At 37.8% G+C, this 20226-nt stretch overlaps 3 protein-coding genes across 3 annotated transcripts in view; 2 read left to right on the top strand and 1 right to left on the bottom strand.

The window, feature by feature from the left end:
- osmr (oncostatin M receptor) overlaps nucleotides 1-3506 on the top strand; it is a 9239-nt gene extending 5733 nt beyond the window's left edge. Inside the window, exons 11-17 of the mRNA XM_014011771.1 lie at nucleotides 366-551; nucleotides 633-734; nucleotides 917-1084; nucleotides 1169-1321; nucleotides 1458-1539; nucleotides 1622-1706; nucleotides 2950-3506. Coding sequence (XP_013867225.1) covers nucleotides 366-551; nucleotides 633-734; nucleotides 917-1084; nucleotides 1169-1321; nucleotides 1458-1539; nucleotides 1622-1706; nucleotides 2950-3324 — 1151 coding nt within the window. The 3' untranslated portion in view covers nucleotides 3325-3506. The remainder of the gene's footprint in view (nucleotides 1-365; nucleotides 552-632; nucleotides 735-916; nucleotides 1085-1168; nucleotides 1322-1457; nucleotides 1540-1621; nucleotides 1707-2949) is intronic.
- Nucleotides 3507-12549: 9043 nt separating this feature from the next.
- ykt6 (YKT6 v-SNARE homolog (S. cerevisiae)) lies at nucleotides 12550-17695 on the bottom strand. The gene is made up of 8 exons (XM_014011768.1): nucleotides 17603-17695; nucleotides 17162-17314; nucleotides 16921-17003; nucleotides 16655-16755; nucleotides 16468-16572; nucleotides 16142-16207; nucleotides 14266-14367; nucleotides 12550-14179 (listed from the first exon to the last, which is right to left on the bottom strand). The coding sequence occupies exons 2-8, from the start codon at nucleotides 17263-17265 to the stop codon at nucleotides 14144-14146; spliced, it is 597 nt and encodes a 198-aa protein (XP_013867222.1). The 5' UTR covers nucleotides 17266-17314; nucleotides 17603-17695; the 3' UTR covers nucleotides 12550-14143.
- Nucleotides 17696-18450: 755 nt separating this feature from the next.
- gck (glucokinase (hexokinase 4)) overlaps nucleotides 18451-20226 on the top strand; it is a gene marked incomplete at its 3' end in the record, with an annotated part of 5854 nt that continues 4078 nt past the window's right edge. Inside the window, 1 exon segment of the mRNA XM_014011765.1 lies at nucleotides 18451-19342. Within this exon segment, the coding sequence (XP_013867219.1) occupies nucleotides 19334-19342 (9 nt within the window).

The following is a 20226-nucleotide window of genomic DNA, read 5'->3' as shown; positions in this document are numbered from 1 at the left end:
ACTACTAATTTTTACTCAATACTTTTACTTTTAATACTTAAGGACATTTTATGTCAAAAAATGTATAAAAAAATCAGATACTTTGACTTTTACTCTAGTAATATTCATAGAGGAGACTTTAACTTTTACCAAAGTAATTTTATGATAGAGTACTTGTACTTTTACTCAAGTATCACTTTGAGATACTTTATACAACACTAGTAGAAGAGTTAAAATATGGAAACAAAAGATGTTGTGTCTGGTTAGTTATTGTCGTATTTGGACAGTGTTTTTGATGGTGTACTTTGTAAACACTACTGTGAACCCCAGTTAGACTTAATGAATTTGGGATTTTTGCTGAATGACTGACATCTCTGTCTGGTCAGACTTCCTCCCGTCAACGAGGCGTTTGAGCAGCATCTCTGCTGGTGGTTTTAATCTGCTGTGGGACGAGCGGAGCACCATCACCTGTGGTTATACTGTGGAGTGGTGTATTCTGGGAATCCCTGAGCCCTGTACGCTGCGGTGGATCAGGGTGCCAGAAGGAAACAACACTTTGCTCCTGCCTGCTAGTCCGTCTTGCATTTTATTTTTCATCATTTGAAATCATCTTTGTAATTAAGCTATTAATGTGATGAATCTTTACTCTGTAGAGTTTTTCAAACCAGGTCGCAGGTATTTATTTAATATTTATGGATGCTCAGAACATGGAGACACACTGCTGGAGATACAGACTGGATACTCGCAGGAGCTCAGTGAGTGTTTTTATTAATTATGTTCTGTAAAACATCTTTTTTATGATTACTTGTTACGGCAGATAGGAGCAAATAACAAAAACATAAATAAATAAAATCGAAATGAGCGTGACACGTAAAGTATCTGATGGTTTTCACCATTTTCTCTGGCTTCCTCATCAGATAAGCTTTATTTTTTTCAGAATCTGTGCAAGCGCCAAGTCTGATAGAGTCGGTTCAAACCACGTCTTCATCCGTGACACTGGAGTGGCTTTATGATGAAGAGGATCCAGCTCAGCCGGCCTTCATCACTGGTTACCTGGTTACAGTGCAGAAAGTAGGACCCGGTACATGGCCCAATCTAACAGAAAGTGAGTCCAGAGAAGAGCTTTAAAATGTTTCACTCTGATCTGCCGCTTTTCAAAATAAAAGATATCGTTTTGTTTTTTGGATAGATTTGTTCGACGTGTCGGTGGCGGACCCCCGGCAGAAGTCTGTTACCATCGAGGGTCTGCAGCAGCAACAGGAATACAGCTGCTCCGTGAGTGCTTTGACTAAAGCGGGGCCTGGGTTGCCTGCCAGCATCGCCATCAGGACCAGAACCAACTGTGAGCTTCCATCCATCACAAAAACAGTTTGGATGTTTGAATGTGTCTGAGTATCCACAAATTAAGAAGCGTCACCCTACGAGCTCGACTTGAGCCAGTTGGTTGTCCAAAGCGCTCACTTGGTTTCCTCCTGCAGACTTGTCCCACTTGGCGAAGATCCTCACCCCCGTCTTACTCCTGCTGGGCTGCATGGTTCTCCTGTGGCCACGACGAAAAGTGTGAGTACTGTGACCCTCACGTTTTCCACAACAAGCTGTTTTTTTCTCTATGAGACAGTCTGGAGTTTTGTGTTTCCTGCAGCTTAAAGAACGGTCTGAAGCAGATATTTATGTACCCGGCTGGTATGAATATTAAAACTCCTGAGATTGACAGCTTCCTGTATGAGGTAAGGATGAACCAATGATTAAAATATAAGACACCGACATGATAGCTGCTGAAACAACACTTAGAATCTTGAAATATTTACATTTCTTCAAACATTGCGTTGTGTTGTTTTTTCAAACCAACATTTTTTTTACATGTAGTTAAGTTACAACCTAATAATGCTTGTAAAGGTTAAATCTTGACACCCTCACCACTTCAGCTGAATGTTTTTCAAAACAACATTACTCAATGTTTACAAAAATGCTGATTTTTAGTTCAGCTAGCCTTTTGCTACTTTTAATTGATTGATTGATTGATTGATTGATTGATTGATTATGTCTTTACTGTCATTGAACTTGAGCACAATGAAATTACATTTAAAAATGGAAATGGCCTGAATAGCCACCAACGTTTTGTAGAACACCAGGAGACCACCAAGCCAATCTGTAGAATCCAGTGATCAGAATCCAAATATACTGTATATCCAGCTAGTTGAACAGAGCAGAACAAAGGTCCCACCTTTGACATGTCCTCCCATGGGAAAAAAAAATGTTCCAAAAACGTATTAAGAGAGGAGCTAACCAAATCCATAAAAATAAATCCATAATTTTCAGTTTTGGATGAAAACTTAGAGGAGGCTCTGAGCAGCAAACCAGGGAAAGGTAAGGGAGGGCAGGAGAAAGTGTCTTACTCCTCCGAGAGCACAAAAAACAAACAAAAAATAATTTTAGCATTTAGCTTGCCTTTAGCTATATTTAGCATTTAGCATGCCTTTTGCCCCTTTTAGCATTTAGCTTGCCTTTTGCTACTTGTAGCTTTTAGCCATCATTCTGCTAACTGTAGTTTTTAGCCACCATTTTGCTCATTTTAGTTTTTAGCTACCAATCAATAGCTTTTAGCTAGCTGTTTGATATTTCTAACTACCCTTTTGCTACTTTTCGATGTTAGCTAGCTTTGAGACACTTTTGGCTTTTACTAGTGTTTAGTTTTTAGCCAGTGTTCTGCTTCTTTTGTCTTTATCAGCTCAGTTTCAGCTTCAAGTTATTCAGCACTCCGCGTTCACAATTCATTTTTGCAGAAAAAGCATTCTCTTTAATCCCATGTAATTCTTGTCTGCGAGGCCACTTAAAAGTTTTAAACAAATTAAATTACAAATCTAAATTTTTCGGGGTTTTTGTTTTAGAAAACATTGTTTTTAGAAATGGGATTTTTCCCAATAGTTATCTTTAAACATCGTTTTTCTTTTGTTTACAATACCTCCACAGACGGATCAGAAACTGCAGAATCAGAAAGTGGAAGATTGCATCAGCTGTGACATTGAGATCTTGAACATCAAACCGTTGCTTTGTGAAACCACCTCACTGAGGGATCCTGACTTCACAAACACTCTGTACTCTGCTGGTTCCCAGTTTCCTCCTCCTTCAGTTCCACTGCTAACAAACTACTGTCCACAGTCCACCATGCTGCTCTGCAACAGATCAACCCTGCAGCAGGTGACGGGCGTTTCCAACAGGAGCTACTTAAGCATCGCTGCAAATCCACCTGAGCCAGGAGAGGCCACGTTCAGAGAACTGATCTGCAGCTCTGAGCCTTCTGACTGTCTGCAGGAACAATGTGTGGTCATATGTGGTTATATCTGAGGCCTAAACATAAAACCACTTCATTTATTAAAATGCTGTAAATTGCTAAATTTATTAGATATGTTGTGACACCAGTTTTCGATTTTCTTAAACATTTCATTTAGAAACATAGCAGCTTTCAGATTGCCTCTTATCTCAATGCATAAGCAGTGGGAGTGTGCGTCACAAGAGGAACTCACTCTGAAGAATGGGATAAAAACTGAAGGACTGGAAGACTATCTCCAGGATGGGTGAGGCCAATGAGGTGTGACAGATGCACAAAAACAGCTCCTCTGCTCCACGTGTGTGATGGAAATGGGAATTAATTAATATAAAAAAAAGTTTTTGCTGTGTTCCAAACAAAATAATCAGCCGTCTTCAGTCATCTCACTTCTTATTTGCCACGCATCTCTGCTAGAGACAAGGACAGGTGTGACACAAAACGTCAAACTGAAACTCCGGCTTCATGTCACAACAAGTCCCTCCAAAGTCAGCTGTAATCTTTTGCAATCCTTAGAGCTGACGCTTATCTTCTGGTTCTGGACAGGAAATTATTTGAAAACAAGCCGTTCTCAGAGCACATCCTGTTTAAACCTTCTACCAAACGCTTTGATGAAGGGAACGTCTGCTCTGTCAGTGCTTTGAAATAAGAAAGAAAGGGTGAAAACAATAATCTGCATTACCAAAGTTATGATTTCTTGACTTTCATTAAGTCAGCTGTACTTTTGTCTAAAAACTGCAGCAGATCTGGTCCTGAAAACAAAGACAGGTTAGAACAGAGGAGCCCAAAGTGGGGCCCGCGGGCCAAATTTGGCCTGCCAAGCTTTTTGATTTGGCCCACCAGCAGTTGACATTGTTACTAGGTTGTAACCTGTCATCCTATTAGAAAAAAGTATTTCCACTTTGTCATTCTATCCATTGGCCCACTGACTATATAACGGGCTGTAGTACAGATAGTTTTTGCTCATGGTTCTAATTTTATCTTTGATATCTCAAGATTAAACATGAAATGTGAAATACTAGGGCTGTGCATTGGCAAGAATTTGGCGATACAATACATATCATGACAGAGGGGTCACGATACGATATATCCCGATATATTGCGATTTTTTTGTCCAAAAATGCTATTAAAGAAAAACCTCTTACAGGGAAAAAATGAAAAGCCAAAATTCATTGTCTCAGAAAATTCTAATATTACATAGACATGTTTTTGATACATTTAGCTGTGTTCTGCTTTGCATGTATTTTATTTTTTTTTTGTTTCTTATTTCATCCATGTTTTCAATTATAAGACTAAATTTGACAATAAATAGTTTGAAAATATATTTTTTGCAGCTTTTAGTTTTTAATATTAATTTACAATATGGTCACCCAACACTTAATAGCCTCTACCTCAAGAGGTAGAGGAGCCAAATGGCTGGCTCACTGCTGCCAACTAGTGGTCAGAGGCTGAACTACAACACGAAAAATGAACGGCTGGCAGGAAAGTTGACATTTTAAACCTTAATAAAAAATCGATACAGGGCTTTAGAMTATCGATACAGTATCGGGAAATGAAATATTACGATATTTCAGTGTATCGATATTTTCTTACACCCCTATGAAATACAAGTAAAAAGTGATATTTAGATTAGATTTAACCCCACAAGTAGATTTGCACACTTTATAAGGCCAGAAAAACTCATATTGTATCAATTTATGAAATTTCCCATCAGCCTTTGCTACTTGAGCATATGGCAGACTTTCTCCAAGTGCCCAGACTAAAACAAAAGCAGGGCCGCCACACTGGCTGCTAGCTTAATCGTTRCAAAATAAAGGACTTTACTAAAATAGTATTTGTATTTCATGTATTATATTACTGCATTTGGCCCGCAGCCCCGGATACATTCTCATTTTGGCCCTCTTGAGGAAAATGTTTGGGCGCCCCTGGGTTACAAGTTTGCTGGGAGGCGACACAGTAAGCAGGGTGCCTCAGTGGACTGTGGGACTTTGCGCTTCCTCAGTGAGTTTCTGCATGTGAATGGCAAAAATTTATTTCTGAAGAAACACAAAGACTGATACTAATCTGATCATTTATGAATATCCTCCCCTACAAGTCCAACTCTAACTCAATTCAGTTTATTTATGTAGCACCAAGTCAACAAAGGTCGTCTCAGGGCACTGTACACAAAAATCTATAAATGTAAAGAAGCCAGCAGATTGTATCGAATCCTCACTTCTCCCATCCTGAGCAGCACATCTGTATAAAATGTAAAACAATAATTAAATGCAATGACTCACAGATCTAAAAACCCACAACTGTGCTGCATTTTAATGGGATTTTGAGGTCCGTAAACCACAGTTGTTCTTTACATTTCACACTTTTTTTTTGTATGAGAATTTGGGTTGAACTAAGTCTCAATTTACAGYTGTGTACCTTCTCAAGGTGCACAAAAATAATGAAACTTGTCTTTGGTAGATTATTTCTTTGTTGTAATAATGGCTCTTTTCAATAAGTTTTATATCGTTATAAAGCCTGTTAATTTCCTTTTTAAATTGTGCCACATTTGTAAGGATCATGCATTTGTGGGATGAGCTGTAGAGCAGAGTATGTGGGTTGAACGTGAGAAAAAAAATGCCAAATCCTCTCTGCCAAACAGCGTATTTTGCTGTTATTGAAAAAAATCCCCCGTTGCTGCCAATCAGGAGCCCGCTGCAAGATTTATTACCAAGAAGTGTTACAAGAATTAATCTACCAAACACAAATTTCCTTATTTTTTGTGCTAAGTATATAAAAAATGAAGTCCTGATTCTAATACACTTATTTTCCTGATAAATAAAAATATTTAACGCTGTAGTAAGATAGAAGACATGTCTGCAGCTGCATCCTCTGTGACAAACCAGCAGTTCATAAACCAAAGTGTAACATTTCACAACCAATTCTTCACTCAGTCGTGGCCTTGGGAAAACAGAAGCAGACGTTTTACACAACATCGTATGAAACTGACCTTTGGTGTAAAAGTCTTTCGAGGCCTCATTTTATCAAGTTTGATAATTATAAAGTTTGCAGCCAGAATGATTTTTTTTTTGACATTACAGTGACCCACAGACTGACTCAGTCTTTAGTTTAAGCAGCCATGCAATGCAAAACTAACAGCAATTTAAATGTTAAAAAACAAACAAACAAAAAAAAACATTAGCACCAACTTCCACAGATTTATTTGGGAACGGTGATGTGACCATTGGCTCATCTGTCCAGTCAGAACTCTGTTTCTAACAAGTAAACAAGTTAAATATTAATGGCTGCTAACTTTCCACAGAACACCCCTTTAAAATAAATCTCCCCCTTTAACCACACCATGGTAAATGTTATGTTTAAGTGCACAATGTCACCTCCAACAGTTTCTTGAAAGACATAAACTCCTTCAGAAAACAGTTCCACGAAACCAGAGCCGACCAGCCGGTCTTCATGTTGCCTCTGGCCGTTCATAAATCACTAACAGAGTCACTCGTGCACCGCGCAGATGTGAGCTTTCAGAAACGAAGCAAGCTTCATGGAACCACTAGTCTCCTTCAGATCGGTTTCTAACCTTGAGGAATGACATCAGTTTAGGAATTTTCTTTATGGTTCATTTGTTTAAACTAGATAAAGAAATTTCCCTCTAATAAATTTGTTGTTTAAACTTGCAGCCAAGCTGATCGCAGAGACCTGAGGTCATCGCTTCATCGAATCACGTGTCGACTTCCACTGCTCTGTTTAATTCCAGCTCCAATAATTATTTATGTATAAAAAACTAAGCTGTAACATAATTGATATAAAATTATCATTTAACCCCAAAAGCAGGATGAGTCACTAATATTTTAATAGTTTTCCAGATTCAAGAAATTTAAACAAATGCTTTAAATGTGCCTTTAAAATTTTTAATTTCTGTCCTGTTACACATCAAATAAACATTTAAACATTGAGCTTAATTTGATGGGACTTTCAGATTTGAGAGCAGATTCAAATGATCACAATAAGAGCAATGATACCTCATTTTAGCATCGTACACTTTTCAAACTAAACACAAAAACATGCATTCACAGAACAATCATCTACTTGGTACAAAATATACTAAAATATTTACATATTCAAAAACCGTAAATCGGACGTTCTGACACGTAGCTTATTAGTGACAAGCTGAAGCGTGAGCCAGCTCCTCAAGCAGTAGTGTTGCATCAACAGGAAATGAAAAAAAAAAAGGGAGTACAATCTGACCTGCCACAAACAGTTTCACATCACAAGGCTTCAGGTCAACAGAAACCACAGCTGACGAGTTGCATGTCCATGTCTCAGTCACTTTTGTGGACGTTTTTCTAGGATTTTCCTCAAAGAGAAAAGTCCACTTTCAGACTTCCATCCACATTTTTTACATTCGAAACAGAAGATCGTTTCAGTCTCCTCACACAGCCGTCTTCTGCTTCACTCTTGCTCTCATCTGGCTTTTCTTTCTGAACAGAAACCAGAAAGTTGTCGCATTTTAAGAGTAAATGCAGTAAAAAAAAGAGCTGCAGRACAGCGTGCAGAACCTCTGCAGAGCTGTTTGTGATGAGCTGTGGTGCGAAGTTCAGACGTGTGCAAACACAAACAGATTAAATGATCGCAAAGTTCAACCAAAATATGAAGCTCACAGAAAACCCAAGTTAAAACTTGTTGTTTTTTACCGTCGCGGTGGTGACATCATGCACTTCCAGAGAATAGCGTAGAGTCCGAGCAGAAAGGAAATAAACACAGCTGCTGCAACTGCACCTAAAAGACAAAAATACGCRCTTATCTGCATGTTAAAAGCTTTGCAACACAAACCAGCTGCATGTTGGACCCTCTGCAAGGAACCTTGTTTTTCACAGTTTTAACCACGTTTTCCTCATTTTTACGATTATAGCTGCGACACTTTACATAATTATGCTGCTAAAGTTTATTTCTCCATCGCAGTAATATGATACATGTGTAGTAACTACTTCACTGCGCAAGAAGATAATAAGAGCAGTGTTTTAACAGTCAATAGAGTCACCTTTTCACCACAAACTTTGAAATGTACTTTTTCCACTCAAATTTCCTGTTTAAATTGTATCTTTTTTTACTTCCCTTTCTCTGAAACACCAGCATTCTTCTCTTGAGCCAGAATAAAGCTTTGTGTCTCAACACAAATCAATTATGATGTTGGATTAAAAAAATGGAAATTTTAGATAAATAGGTAATGTGAGATGGCATCAAAAGTATCAAACACAACCTTTTGGTTACAAATGTGTCCAGTCTTRCATAAAAAAAACAGGTTTTTACCCTTAAAAGCAAACAGAAGCATCAAGGGACTCGAGGTTATGCCAAAGTGCAAAACTTCTCCACTTAAAAAAAAAGTTTAACTAACAGCCAAGAGGGAAATCTGCTGCACAGTGGCAGCATAAACATGAACACACCCACCTGCAAAACAACAAATAAGATACTAAAACTGTTTAATAAAAAAAAAAGAACTGATGATTTTTGTTTTTAAAAAATACTTGTCGAAATAAGACATGCAAAAAAAAACATTTATTTTTATTCTTTGAAAAACAAAACACTACAGCAAACTATTTTTATTTGCTGTGTACTTGCTTGTCGTACACCCTTCCTCTCCATAAAAAGTTTAAAGGTGAATTTAAAAAAAAGACAGAGAGCAGAAGATATGCTCACCAGGGATGATCCCACTGCTTCTGGGGTCCTCTGTGCAGGAAGGACACGCAGCAGCTGCAGTGGAAACTTTTAGGAGGAAAAAAAGAAAAGAAGAACCTGAGACACTTCACTAAACAACATTAATCCTACAGTTAGTCTGTCACGTTTAAGGTTTATTATTACAACGAAAGAGGCAGAAATGATAACGATACTTTGATWCAGTGTAATAAAATGTTTAGACGTTCCTGTACTTCTTATCCCACATCAAGTTCTGCAAGTGTTGACATCCTGAAAGCTGAACAATTTGTTATCTGTAGCAATTTTTTTCTTATGTAAACTTGCTCCAAATTGCTGCATGTAAACACAGATTGTCGTGGATTTAAGGTTTGGGCAGGAACCACATCAACATGTCTGAATAAGCCTGTTTTTCAGGCGATGACGTCTGACTTAATTGTTTTGTTTTKTTTATAACCACTGCACTCTCGCATTAGAAGCTGCTTATTTAAAACTGTTATTCCGCCTTAAACCTCTGTAAACAGTACAGGTCTTTAAGTGCGGTGGTTAATAGAGTGAAGTGGACTGGCTGAAGCCCCTGTTCGTTTTGATTCTGGTGGATGTAGTTGAATGTGTTGCAACATTAAAGCCAACCGCCATGTGTGTTTGTTTACTACAGAAACAGCCAAAGTGACTGAGAACAGGTTGAACTTCTACGCCGTTATTTGTTTACCTACACAAACTACAGCCAGCGTCAAGCTTTTCAGTAGTGGTTTGTTTACGTTGAGTGCGGACCCACATTTTCAGAAAAGCATCCAACGGTTCTTGGAAAACAACTGGAGTAATGCACCATTTAATAACGTTCAGGATGACACTTTAATGTTARACTTGTTTATAAAGAGTACCATGAATGTCCAATGAGTATTAATTTTAAGAAAACAGGACTGAAGCTTACCATTCCTCTGCTGAACAGGGTGCAAAAGCTGCTCTGCAAGATTAGGGTCACCCACCTGAAAAATGCAGCAAAATCTTGCTGAGCAGACTGTAAAAYACTGTGAGGATGACAGTTTGTGCAAATGTATATTAGTCAAAGTAATGACTCAGTGAATGACAGAAATCCTGAGTGTTTTTGGAGCAGAAAGCTGCTCGCAGCTGCAGTGAAAACTTACAGGAAGTCCAAACTGTGTGGAAAAATCACAGTAGCGACAGGAGATAAGACAAATATGAAGGAAAAACAAACTCTTAGCTGATCGCCTGTACAAAAACAGTTTGCATTTTATTTAACCTTTAATGGAGCCTCTGGAAGAAAAAAAAACTACTTTTTAAAAGCTTCGAGCTCTTTCTGCGACACTTCAAGCTTGTTTTTGGCTCTTTGTCGCAGAAAGAAATATAAAAACTCATAATAATTTCCTTTTAGCTTCTCACCTCGGAGCTAAAACCTTTACTGGCGAAAACCGAGCTCCTGTTTTCCATCTCTGTCCACATTTCTCCTGCTTCCGACTCAAACTTCATCAGTTTGTTTCTTCTCAGCTGAGCAGTGATTAGCCTCCTTCGTGCTGCGTTCAAGTGCTTTTCCCAAAACTCGGATTTTCCACAAAAACAAAACAAAAACAAACAAACGATATTTTCTCTCTCCTTCAAATTGTGAAGGACTGTATAACCTTTACCTTTTGTGTATTTATAAGAGGCATAGTTTATAATGCATTGTTATAATAGTAATTAGTTTTACTTTGAAGCGGAGTTCGGGAATCTAACTGTATGGAAGTCCATTTTTGCCACCTTGAAATAAAAAAGTAGGTCATCTCATTATTTAATATTGGGTATTAATTAYATGAGAATCATTTGTGAAAGGTGTGAAATATTTGTTCAAAAGTATAACAAGTCACGATTTTGTTTGGTCTGAAGTGATGTCATTAKAAATTCCATACATTTAAAAAGGAATTTCCTCCAGCTTCACAATGATGCTATTCATTATGCAAAGGGATTCCCTAATGCCAAAAAGACAAAAATATTAAATTTCAAAAGAAATAAGGTTGATAAAACAAAAAAAAAAACGTTTTTGAAGATATGGTTTTAAGAAAACTTTGATTTAAATATAGGTAATGAAGATTGTATGTGGTTTGGGATCACTAGTTGTGTTTATGGATTCATTTGTGAATGAATCTCAATTACAGGAAAAAGAAAAAAAAACATTTACTTATTTTACGTTGCAGCCTGTGCTCATTTTGCCAGCACAGACTACAATTATATATTTTAAAATTATGATTTAGCAGTTGATATTTTTTAATCAAACTGGTGGATGTGGGCTTCCATAAAGCTGGGTGTTTGTCCTAACAATGAAAGTTTTATCAGTGTGCATTGCCAATGCAATGCACACTATTGTGATTCGTTTCCCATCCAAGTCATCTCAAATTTGCCATGCTTTTCCTCCTGCATACTTTGTCCTAGAGCTGCCATTGTAATTTATATCTGTAAAGTTCTTGTGCCAAATGATGGCTATGCCTTTTGGTGCCTGTAAAAATTACAGTTTATGAAATATTATTGTTTAATAAATTATATTGGCAGTCAATGGAGCCTTGTATTGGTCCAATACTTGCCCATGCTGTACTCAACTTGGTACTGCACCATAGTTTAATATTTCAACTCAGTAGTTCAGTGTTTACAATACTAATATGATTGTATTTTGATGTTTTACTATAATATATTGTCCTAATGTTGCTTTATTGTTGTAATATTTTTCAATTTAGTGACAACCRTTACATTGTCAATGTGGCCACTTTCTGCACACATACAAACCAAACCCTGGCCTCGTTCTCTACCACAGCTCTAATGGTCTCATGGTTAGTGCCATGGGCTTTCATGTGGGAGWTATGGGTTTGAAACCCAGATACAGCAACTTTAACAGAAAATCTCTTCAAACTTCATATTGTCACACAATTACCCTTATTACAAACACCWGCTSACGTGACAGGCACAAATTGGTATAGAAAACACATTTGAACTTGGTCACATTTCATTCTGCAAGTCCACTGCTGCAGGCAATGCCATGCTGCAATAACATGCTACAAGGCAATGCACACTTGTTTTTACATCGTAAAAACCCATGTCTAGTTTGTAATAAATGTCCTTGAAAACTGTCTTATTTGCCAGGTTCTTTGGCGGCATGTTTCATTTTATTTCTATTTTGTATTCAGGCGCTGCCCCAAATAATTACCAGAGCAGTATACTGTAGTATCATCAGCAAACAAAGTAAATGTTAATAACTTAGATACATTGCAAATATTTATGCAAAGTAAAAGAAAAAGTTTAGGACCCAGCACGGTTTTATTTCTCAAACCTAATAAGGAAGCAGCAGCCTCACCATCATGCATAACCCCAAATGGTCACACATATTTATGTTGATGGTGTTGAAGATTGAGTGCTGACTTCCTGCTCCTTTGTCTATAAATACATCCCTTTCAGACACAAAAAATAAAAACATGGCACACCAGAATGGGTTATCCTGTTTTAGTGAATTCACTTTTTTTGTGAATAAATCTGTTGAAAAATAGTTTTATTCCCAATTAAATCTATTTAGAAACACACRATTGAATGAGTTAAACTATTTAATGCTTACTACCAGTTACTGAGATCAGACCTGCAAATTGCTACAATTTCAAAAACAATTGACAGGTGATCCAAGATCCAAACATCTGAAAAACAACCCAGGACAAAATGTATGTTGGAGTTAGTTAAAAAGAAAAGAAGATACAAAGTTTAATTAACTGTTCTTTATGAGAAACATTGTTTTYCTTCTTTAGTTGAAAGAAACACACACCGACAGGCTGCAGATATTGCACCAACGTTTACACAGTAAAAAGCAGAGAGCACGAACAGTCTTCTCAACATACACACAGGCACTCAGTATCAACACAGCCTGCAGCTGGAGGCTGTATCAGCAGTACACACACACACACACAAACACACGCATCAGAAAGAGCAGAGAAACATCTAAAATGCACAACCAAAGGCATCGCTTCATCTTAGAATCATCAGAAAMGTCTACAAATCAGTTTCTACCCAGTCGGATATAAATGGGAAGCAAACAATGCTCGTTACGGAGGAGAAAGTGTCGACTGTGGAGTTACTTTAAGAGACGTGCATATTACACCCATTTTAAGAAAAACCTTACTGGCACACGATAAGAGGCCAGAAGCAGCAGCACCCGAACATCACAGAATCACCTTTCGTCATGAAGAAAAGGTGGTAAATGATGAGGTGAAGCTGGGATCTAGAGGTGCAGAACAAACTGAGAAAAGCAACACCCTGTTTTTTTAAATGTTGGTATCAGATGGTTAAAGTCATGAGATTAAATTAAACCAGGAGGCAGATTTCTAAACATTTTACAACAAAGTTTCCACTTCTGAACAGATTTTCACACCTCATCCAAAACAGGAATGTTGAAGAGTTAATTTAACATTATCAGACAAAAAATAAAAAATAAAAAAGGGGGCAGGTACAACTAAATACAGTAAAGCGCAAATGTTTTAAAAGTTATTGTAAAATTCAGGGAAATTTGGATATTTAGTGTAACCAGTTGCAGTTTTGTTTCATTTACCGTAGTACACTGAGCTCAACACTGAGGCCCATTAGAACCGTGACGTAAATAAACAGATCCACCTAGTGGGCATACAAGGTCACACCAACAGGAAAGCCAGCTCTGAAAGGTTATTTTTGCTGCACGACGAGAACACACAAAGGTTGTGAGATTGTCAGAGTTGCCTCAGAGCAAAAAAAAAGCACTAGTGTGGTTAATACTCTTCCAATCATTTTAAGAGATCAAGCTATTATGTTTCGGTTTTCAAGACGTTTTGACGACACATCACCAGTACACAACGTCACATTATAATGTCCTCAGCTTGTAATATTCACCACACTGATGGTCACCTTCTGAAAGGTAAAGAAAGATTTAATATGGTTATATTTTCCCCTGATCGAACCCCCCGTCACTCCTTCAGCCCCCATCAGTCACGGTTTAAAAGTCACGCTCAAACTGGCCACCCCGTCCCGCTCTTCCACCCCGGCGCCCCCGCCTCGATTTAAACAGCGTCCCTGTAGAGAGCTGACGGCTGGTGAATGATGGGGGGTTGCAGGAAAAGCAGAAAGGCAGAGAGTTGTGCCCACGTGGACGAGGCAGCGGCATCACATGATTTCACAGCATGAGTTCTGTTTCCGTGCCTGTTAACAGAGAGAGCACACGTGTAAAGAGCGACAGCTGACAGTCGCACTGAGGAAAGTCAACCAGACGGGTTAATGGTGCTTACGGTTTTGTAGAAGGTTTTGGACTGGTTTCCCAGATGCTCCGACTTTGCCACAAGATCRTCCAGTTTCTCCCCTCTTTCCAATAGACTTTCCATAGTGTTGTGCTAAGGAAGGTAAACATTTCTTAAAGGGGCAATATCATGTAAAATCAACTTTTTTKAGTTTTATATCATGTTATAATGTTATACTCTCATAAAAAAAACATGACCAAAGCCTTTCTCTGACTCATTGATGCATGTTTGAGAAATCCTGCAGCGTTTTTAGGGAGCCATGCTGAGGAGCAAAACGCAGGTGGGGACCAGAAATGTCTTTTGGGACCAGAAACTCCCCTGGGACGTGTCTTTAAGCTGAACTTCCTCATGGCATGTTATGTTACCTGGTTCCACTAACTGAGTTGAGTAAATTCAAAGCAACATACTCATGTTCTTTGGTTAAAAAACTGGTATATTGCTTTTAATTTACTCAACTCAGTTAAGTGGAACCAGGTAACATAACATAGTTAAGTAAATCAAACATTTCATTTGAGCTTCCCCCTCCTCTGCGCCATCCAACCCGTCTGCTGACTGATGCACCACGTCAGCCTTTAGTCATTTGTTTGTACTTCAAACAAATATAGCTCTGTGAGGAGTTTTGTAGAGGTGAGCTGCCATTTATTTTGAATATTTTTTCCCCTTTTTTTGGGGGTAATTAGGAAGGTAAGAGCCTGTATTTTATTACCATTTCATTTTGATTAGGTAAGAGGTAAAAACTTAGATTCGTTTTTGTTTGTTATTTTGGCCTTTGGCTCACCCTGAAGTGAAGACACTCCAGTTTTGTATATACACAACACTTTTATTCTTTTCATCAAACAGTTTCCCAGTGGCTCTTTTCTTTTTCTTTTTTTTATTTTGTTGAACGTGCAGAGGTTGGGAGTTTTTCCACATTTTGTTTTGTCCTGGTTGTTCCTAGACGGGTCGTAACATTTGTCTCTCTTCCAGAAGAAAATACACCTGGACCAGTTATTTGTGTCTGTGTCTTTTTCCTGACCCCCAAACCGAGCCAGACGGCTGCCTGTCCTGAGCCTGGTTCTTTAGTCGTGACTATTTTAATAGTCGATTAGTCGTTGASTAGTCGACTAATCATGGCAGCCCTWGTTACAACCATTAAAGAGTGTGGAAGAGCAGCACCACATTTCACCAACCTATTTATGTAATTTAACCCTTCCTTTACATCTTAACAAAAAAATATACCAGATCCAGAACTAAACACATTTCAAAGTTTTATTGGAAGAATAAAAGCTCTAAGAAGCTGATGACAAGTTTAAAAAAATTTTATCAAATTATCTACATTTTTTATGTTCCAGAAATAAAGATTGTTACTTGAATTCTGTTTTGGGTRAATATTTTACTGTTCATTGAGATTATAGTTTTGAGTTATGTTTGAGTTTTTAGTTAAATGAGTTACAACAACACCTAATTTCCCTCTGGGATCAATAAAGTATTTTTGAATTGAATTGAATTAAACATCTCTTTAGAGGCTGACTGTAAAAGTGGGAGCATCATGGATGCAGGACTCCTACGACTGGAGTCCCCTCAGAGGACATGCTTCAGACAATAAACTAAATCAGCATGTACAGAGAGTCATTATCTACATTGTGCACTATAAATTAAATCTGTAGACAATATATTTCTCAACAGCATTATGCTAAAAACGGACTTTAAGCCTCAGATCCAATCTTGTATGGTACATTTACAGTGCATCATCTCAATTTAGTCCTGGGATTTGCTTTCTACATTTAATATGAACGTAGCATTAAAATGCTAAACCTGATAGAGTTTTAAACCATCTTTTGAACTAAGTAAAATGTCAATTTTATTAAAATATTAGAAGGTAGTTTACCAGAATGATCTTTGTTTCATCCAGCTCCGCCTGCACTTTGGTCATTGCATCTGCTTCTCTGGGGTTCTGAGAAAAAAACATTAAATATAACAAACATCCATCAAACACAGCGTTATTAATTCTGACTGTATTAGCATGCAACTTGAATAGCCACAATATAATTACAAGACTCCATCTTCATGCTGGCTCCAAAGCATACCTGAGCTCTATCTCATAAATTATATTAAATTATAAAAGGAAAACATCAAATATGACTCACAGACGAAGCGGTGCTGTCTTTTTAGCATTTTGAACATAAAATAAAAGCCAACCAAAAACAAACCGACCTGGTATTTTGAAAGATGAATATCCAATGCTTTGTAGTTTACAGTTTCAGGATTAGCAGTGGGCCAGTCGATGCTGTCTACTTGTCTGGAAAACTCCTCCAACACCTACAAAACAAAATACAGTCTTAAACAAAAATATTAATGACTCAGAGAAAGCTCCTACGACAAGTTACGTTTTTATACCAACCTTGTCGAGCAACGTGAAACAGACCCTCTGTGGGTAATCATTGTCTGCAATCACCACACCACTCAGGTTGTCGTTTCTCACATACACGTGGCACAGATACTCTGCAGAAATGTTTAAATCACAAGTTCAAATCCACCTCATGCCACACAACAAATCAGTTTGATAATCAGGAGCTTCTTAGCTGAGGCAGTAAAATCGGTTGCAAATCAAAACAAGGTAAGGGAAACTGTAAACATTTATGTCGAACTATATTTGCCCAGTCCCACCTTGTTCTTTGACAGAGGCACAGGTTCCTTGAGATGTTCTCTCGACAATCAAGGCACTGGTAAAAGTCATGAATTCTTGAACACTAAATACACAAAAATAATATAATTACTCCTGTGAAACATTAAAAAAGGTTAACAGATATACATGTGGCTGCGGGTATGCAGTTGACAAAGACTTATTATACTTTAAAAAAGGAACTGTAACAAGTCTTTCTTGGATAAATGAATGATTTAAAGGCACCTGGAGCGCTGGAAGAAGTTGAAGGATGACAGATCATAGGCCGCTTTCAGGAGGTTGGCTTTGGTGGATCCTTTATAGATGACGCTGAGGCTGTACAGCTTCATGATGCCGTCGGGTCTGGTCTGGTTCGTAGGCTACAGTGGACACGGTGGTCTAATCATGACAAGCAGAATCACATGAGAGTATTATCTATTAGCCAACTCAGCTCAGTTAGCGTAGCTGCTGAACTATTGGCTTAAAAGTGAAAAGTAGCAGGTTATCTGTTGCCTGTCACACTCAAAGTCAGGCGACACTCGACTTTGTTACCGAAATTTAACTTGATAAACTGATGACAAAGAAAACACGAATGAATTTAAATACGTTTCTTGACTAAGTTAACAGCTAGCCACAGATGCTATATTTTTGTTCGCCGGGGGGGAGGCCCCTGATGAGCTAACTTACCAGACAAAACCAGCAGCAAACCACCCGATTTACGCTAAAACAACAAAACAACCCGACAAAACAAATCACAGAATAATTGTAGAGTTTTCTGAACAGTTAAAATTGGGCTTCAGTACACAGTGACCACGTCAAAACCCTTCCCTAAGATAGTTGACGCGGTGGAAACAAACGCCTCGCCTTTCTTCTTCTACGACACTTTACGACAGTTTGCGGCCCTCTTTGAATGCTTTACCGCCCTCTCCTGGTGTTGACGTTCCCCATGTTCTGGTGAGTCGGACACGATGCTTTCTTGCCTAAAGAACTAATTAAGAAACTGGACACCTTTCCTAATTTATTTTTCCTTTTTCCTGTTAAGTGTTCAGCAATAACAATTCAAGTTGCTGCTTTTCTTAGCTTTAACTGTACTAAATTACAGAAAATTCTTAGATGTATTTAGAATAGAATAGGCACTTTAATGTATCATAGGAAACATTTGGCAGGGGTGCCACCAAAGAGGGGCCAGGGCCTTCCTTGAAATAAAAGGGTGGCCCCCACCCCCACCCCCCATGGTCTTGCTGCAGACAGTGAGCTGTTGTTGGGTGTGCATATGTGCATAAACAAAAAGCAATTGTTGCTTTTTTWAAACAATTACTACATATTTTACATTCATACTTCCTGCTGTTTTAGATCAACAGAAAATTAGTTAGAGCAAAGTTGTATTTGTTTTGTTTTTAATTTAATATAAGATTGCATTATTGTCATTATAACWAATCTAATTAACATTCTATTTATATAATCTAATGGTAATGAAACACGTCATTCCTACAGGTTTTGTTAAGCAAAAACACAGACTTGTCGATTGATTTTTGCTCTGGCAATCTTGCTCCATTTAACAATTTCCTGCTGGCCACTTAACCCAGGGTAAGTAAGTGTTTTCCATGTCAGAAGTGTTGCCTGTCGATGATTTCCCAGGTAACCTAAAATGGGAACCGCTGAAGCTTCAGGGGCATCTGTTGGATCAGCTACACCAAGAGACAAAAGGATATGTCTTTCTCGGAACAGCTTCCAGTTGTGTTAGGGTACTGAAGCGACGTCGTCATCGAGGATTTCAGCCACAAACAGAAAGGTTGACTCATTTATTCCAATTTTCTTTAAACATGTAGTCAGTGCTTTGGATTTATTTTTATTTTTTACCATATTTGTTTCTTTTTTTGTTGCTTCCTGTGGTGGTTCAAAATGTAGAAAATCAAATTACATCGCTCCAGCAATGAAGACAAACCCACTATTTTGGTAACAAAGCTGTGCACAAGAATGAAAATGTAACTTTTTTTATTCGTCGCTTTGATTTCTGGACACGTTTTTTTCTAGAATGATGCTTGGACTCTTTTTCCACAAAATGTGATCAAGAACAAAGACATTTGTTTTGATATTTTTTTGCACCTCATATTTGCACGAATGAAGAAAACCCATTAAGCCATTTATATTGTCCAGACTTTTGGATGATTTCCTTCCACTGTGTACAAGCCAGGCCTGAAAAAACCTGCAGAAATATAAATGTGTTTACAGAGCACTATGTAAATCAAATGCAGCGAAATTAGGCCTAATTGGTCTAATATTTCATCGAAGGACAAAACATTTTTTGAACATCGTGAAGCTAAGCAGCATTAGAGCAGAAAGGAGAGGAACTACAAACGTTTGGTGCAGATCATCAATGATCTGCAGGACCCAGGACTTTACCCTCACTGTCAAAGAATGGATAAGGTAACAGTCTATCTGTCTGTCTGTCTCAGCAAGAAAATAAATAAATCAGATGATCACAAGTCAAATGAAGCAAACCAGTTAGATTTTTACATTTGAGATGAAAAACAAATCATCCCAAAACAGAAATGAAATTGGATGCATCAAAAAGACCCCGTTTTGACTTCATGCCAGCATTTAAAAGAAGACCACCAAACCTTATCTGAATATGTGATAGAACAGAAATTTCCCTCTGAACAAACCTACATAATTAAATACAAGAAGCCTACAAATGTTTTTGTTTTCTCCACTGAATGTCAAAGTTGCTCCGTTTTTGAGGTTTACTTTGTCAGGGACAGCTGGGGATGCATCAGCCCGCTCTCTGTGCAAACAGCACAGCAGGTTAAATTAACTGGATTAACTGGAGCTATCGACTGGCCCTTGGCAGACATTCCACTTTCAGTAACAAGTTGCAACACAAACCAGGGTTATCTTCTGCTTTACTATATTCTTCTATTTCAAGTGTGTTTACTCAACCGATCAACAGCTTAATCCAGTCAGCAAATGAAAATACAGATATCAAACTTTTCAACTTCAGATGCACAAAGTAACGGTGGCAGAGGCTTGTGACCCCAGATACGACCTGTTTCCGTGTAAACTTTTTAATCTAATAAAAAACCACAATGACAATACAGCCTTAACACTAACAGCAATGATACTTTAAAAAATTTGGTTTTTGCATTTATTCTTGTAGAATAAAAGACAAAAGGAAAAGCTTTAATAAATCCTTAACTTTATATGTTTTTTAAAAAATTATATAAAAAGCCTGTATTGAAATTCATTAATGAAAAAAATGCTTAACTGGATATTAAAAAATCAATTTAAGTTTATGTTGCTTTACTTTATTC

This window comes from Austrofundulus limnaeus, unplaced genomic scaffold, assembly GCF_001266775.1.
Source record: "Austrofundulus limnaeus strain Quisiro unplaced genomic scaffold, Austrofundulus_limnaeus-1.0 Scaffold84, whole genome shotgun sequence".
In the NCBI taxonomy this organism is placed as follows: Eukaryota; Metazoa; Chordata; class Actinopteri; order Cyprinodontiformes; family Rivulidae; genus Austrofundulus; species Austrofundulus limnaeus.
The sequence above is the reverse complement of the archived record's forward strand: the minus strand, read 5'-3'. Positions and strand labels throughout refer to the sequence as shown.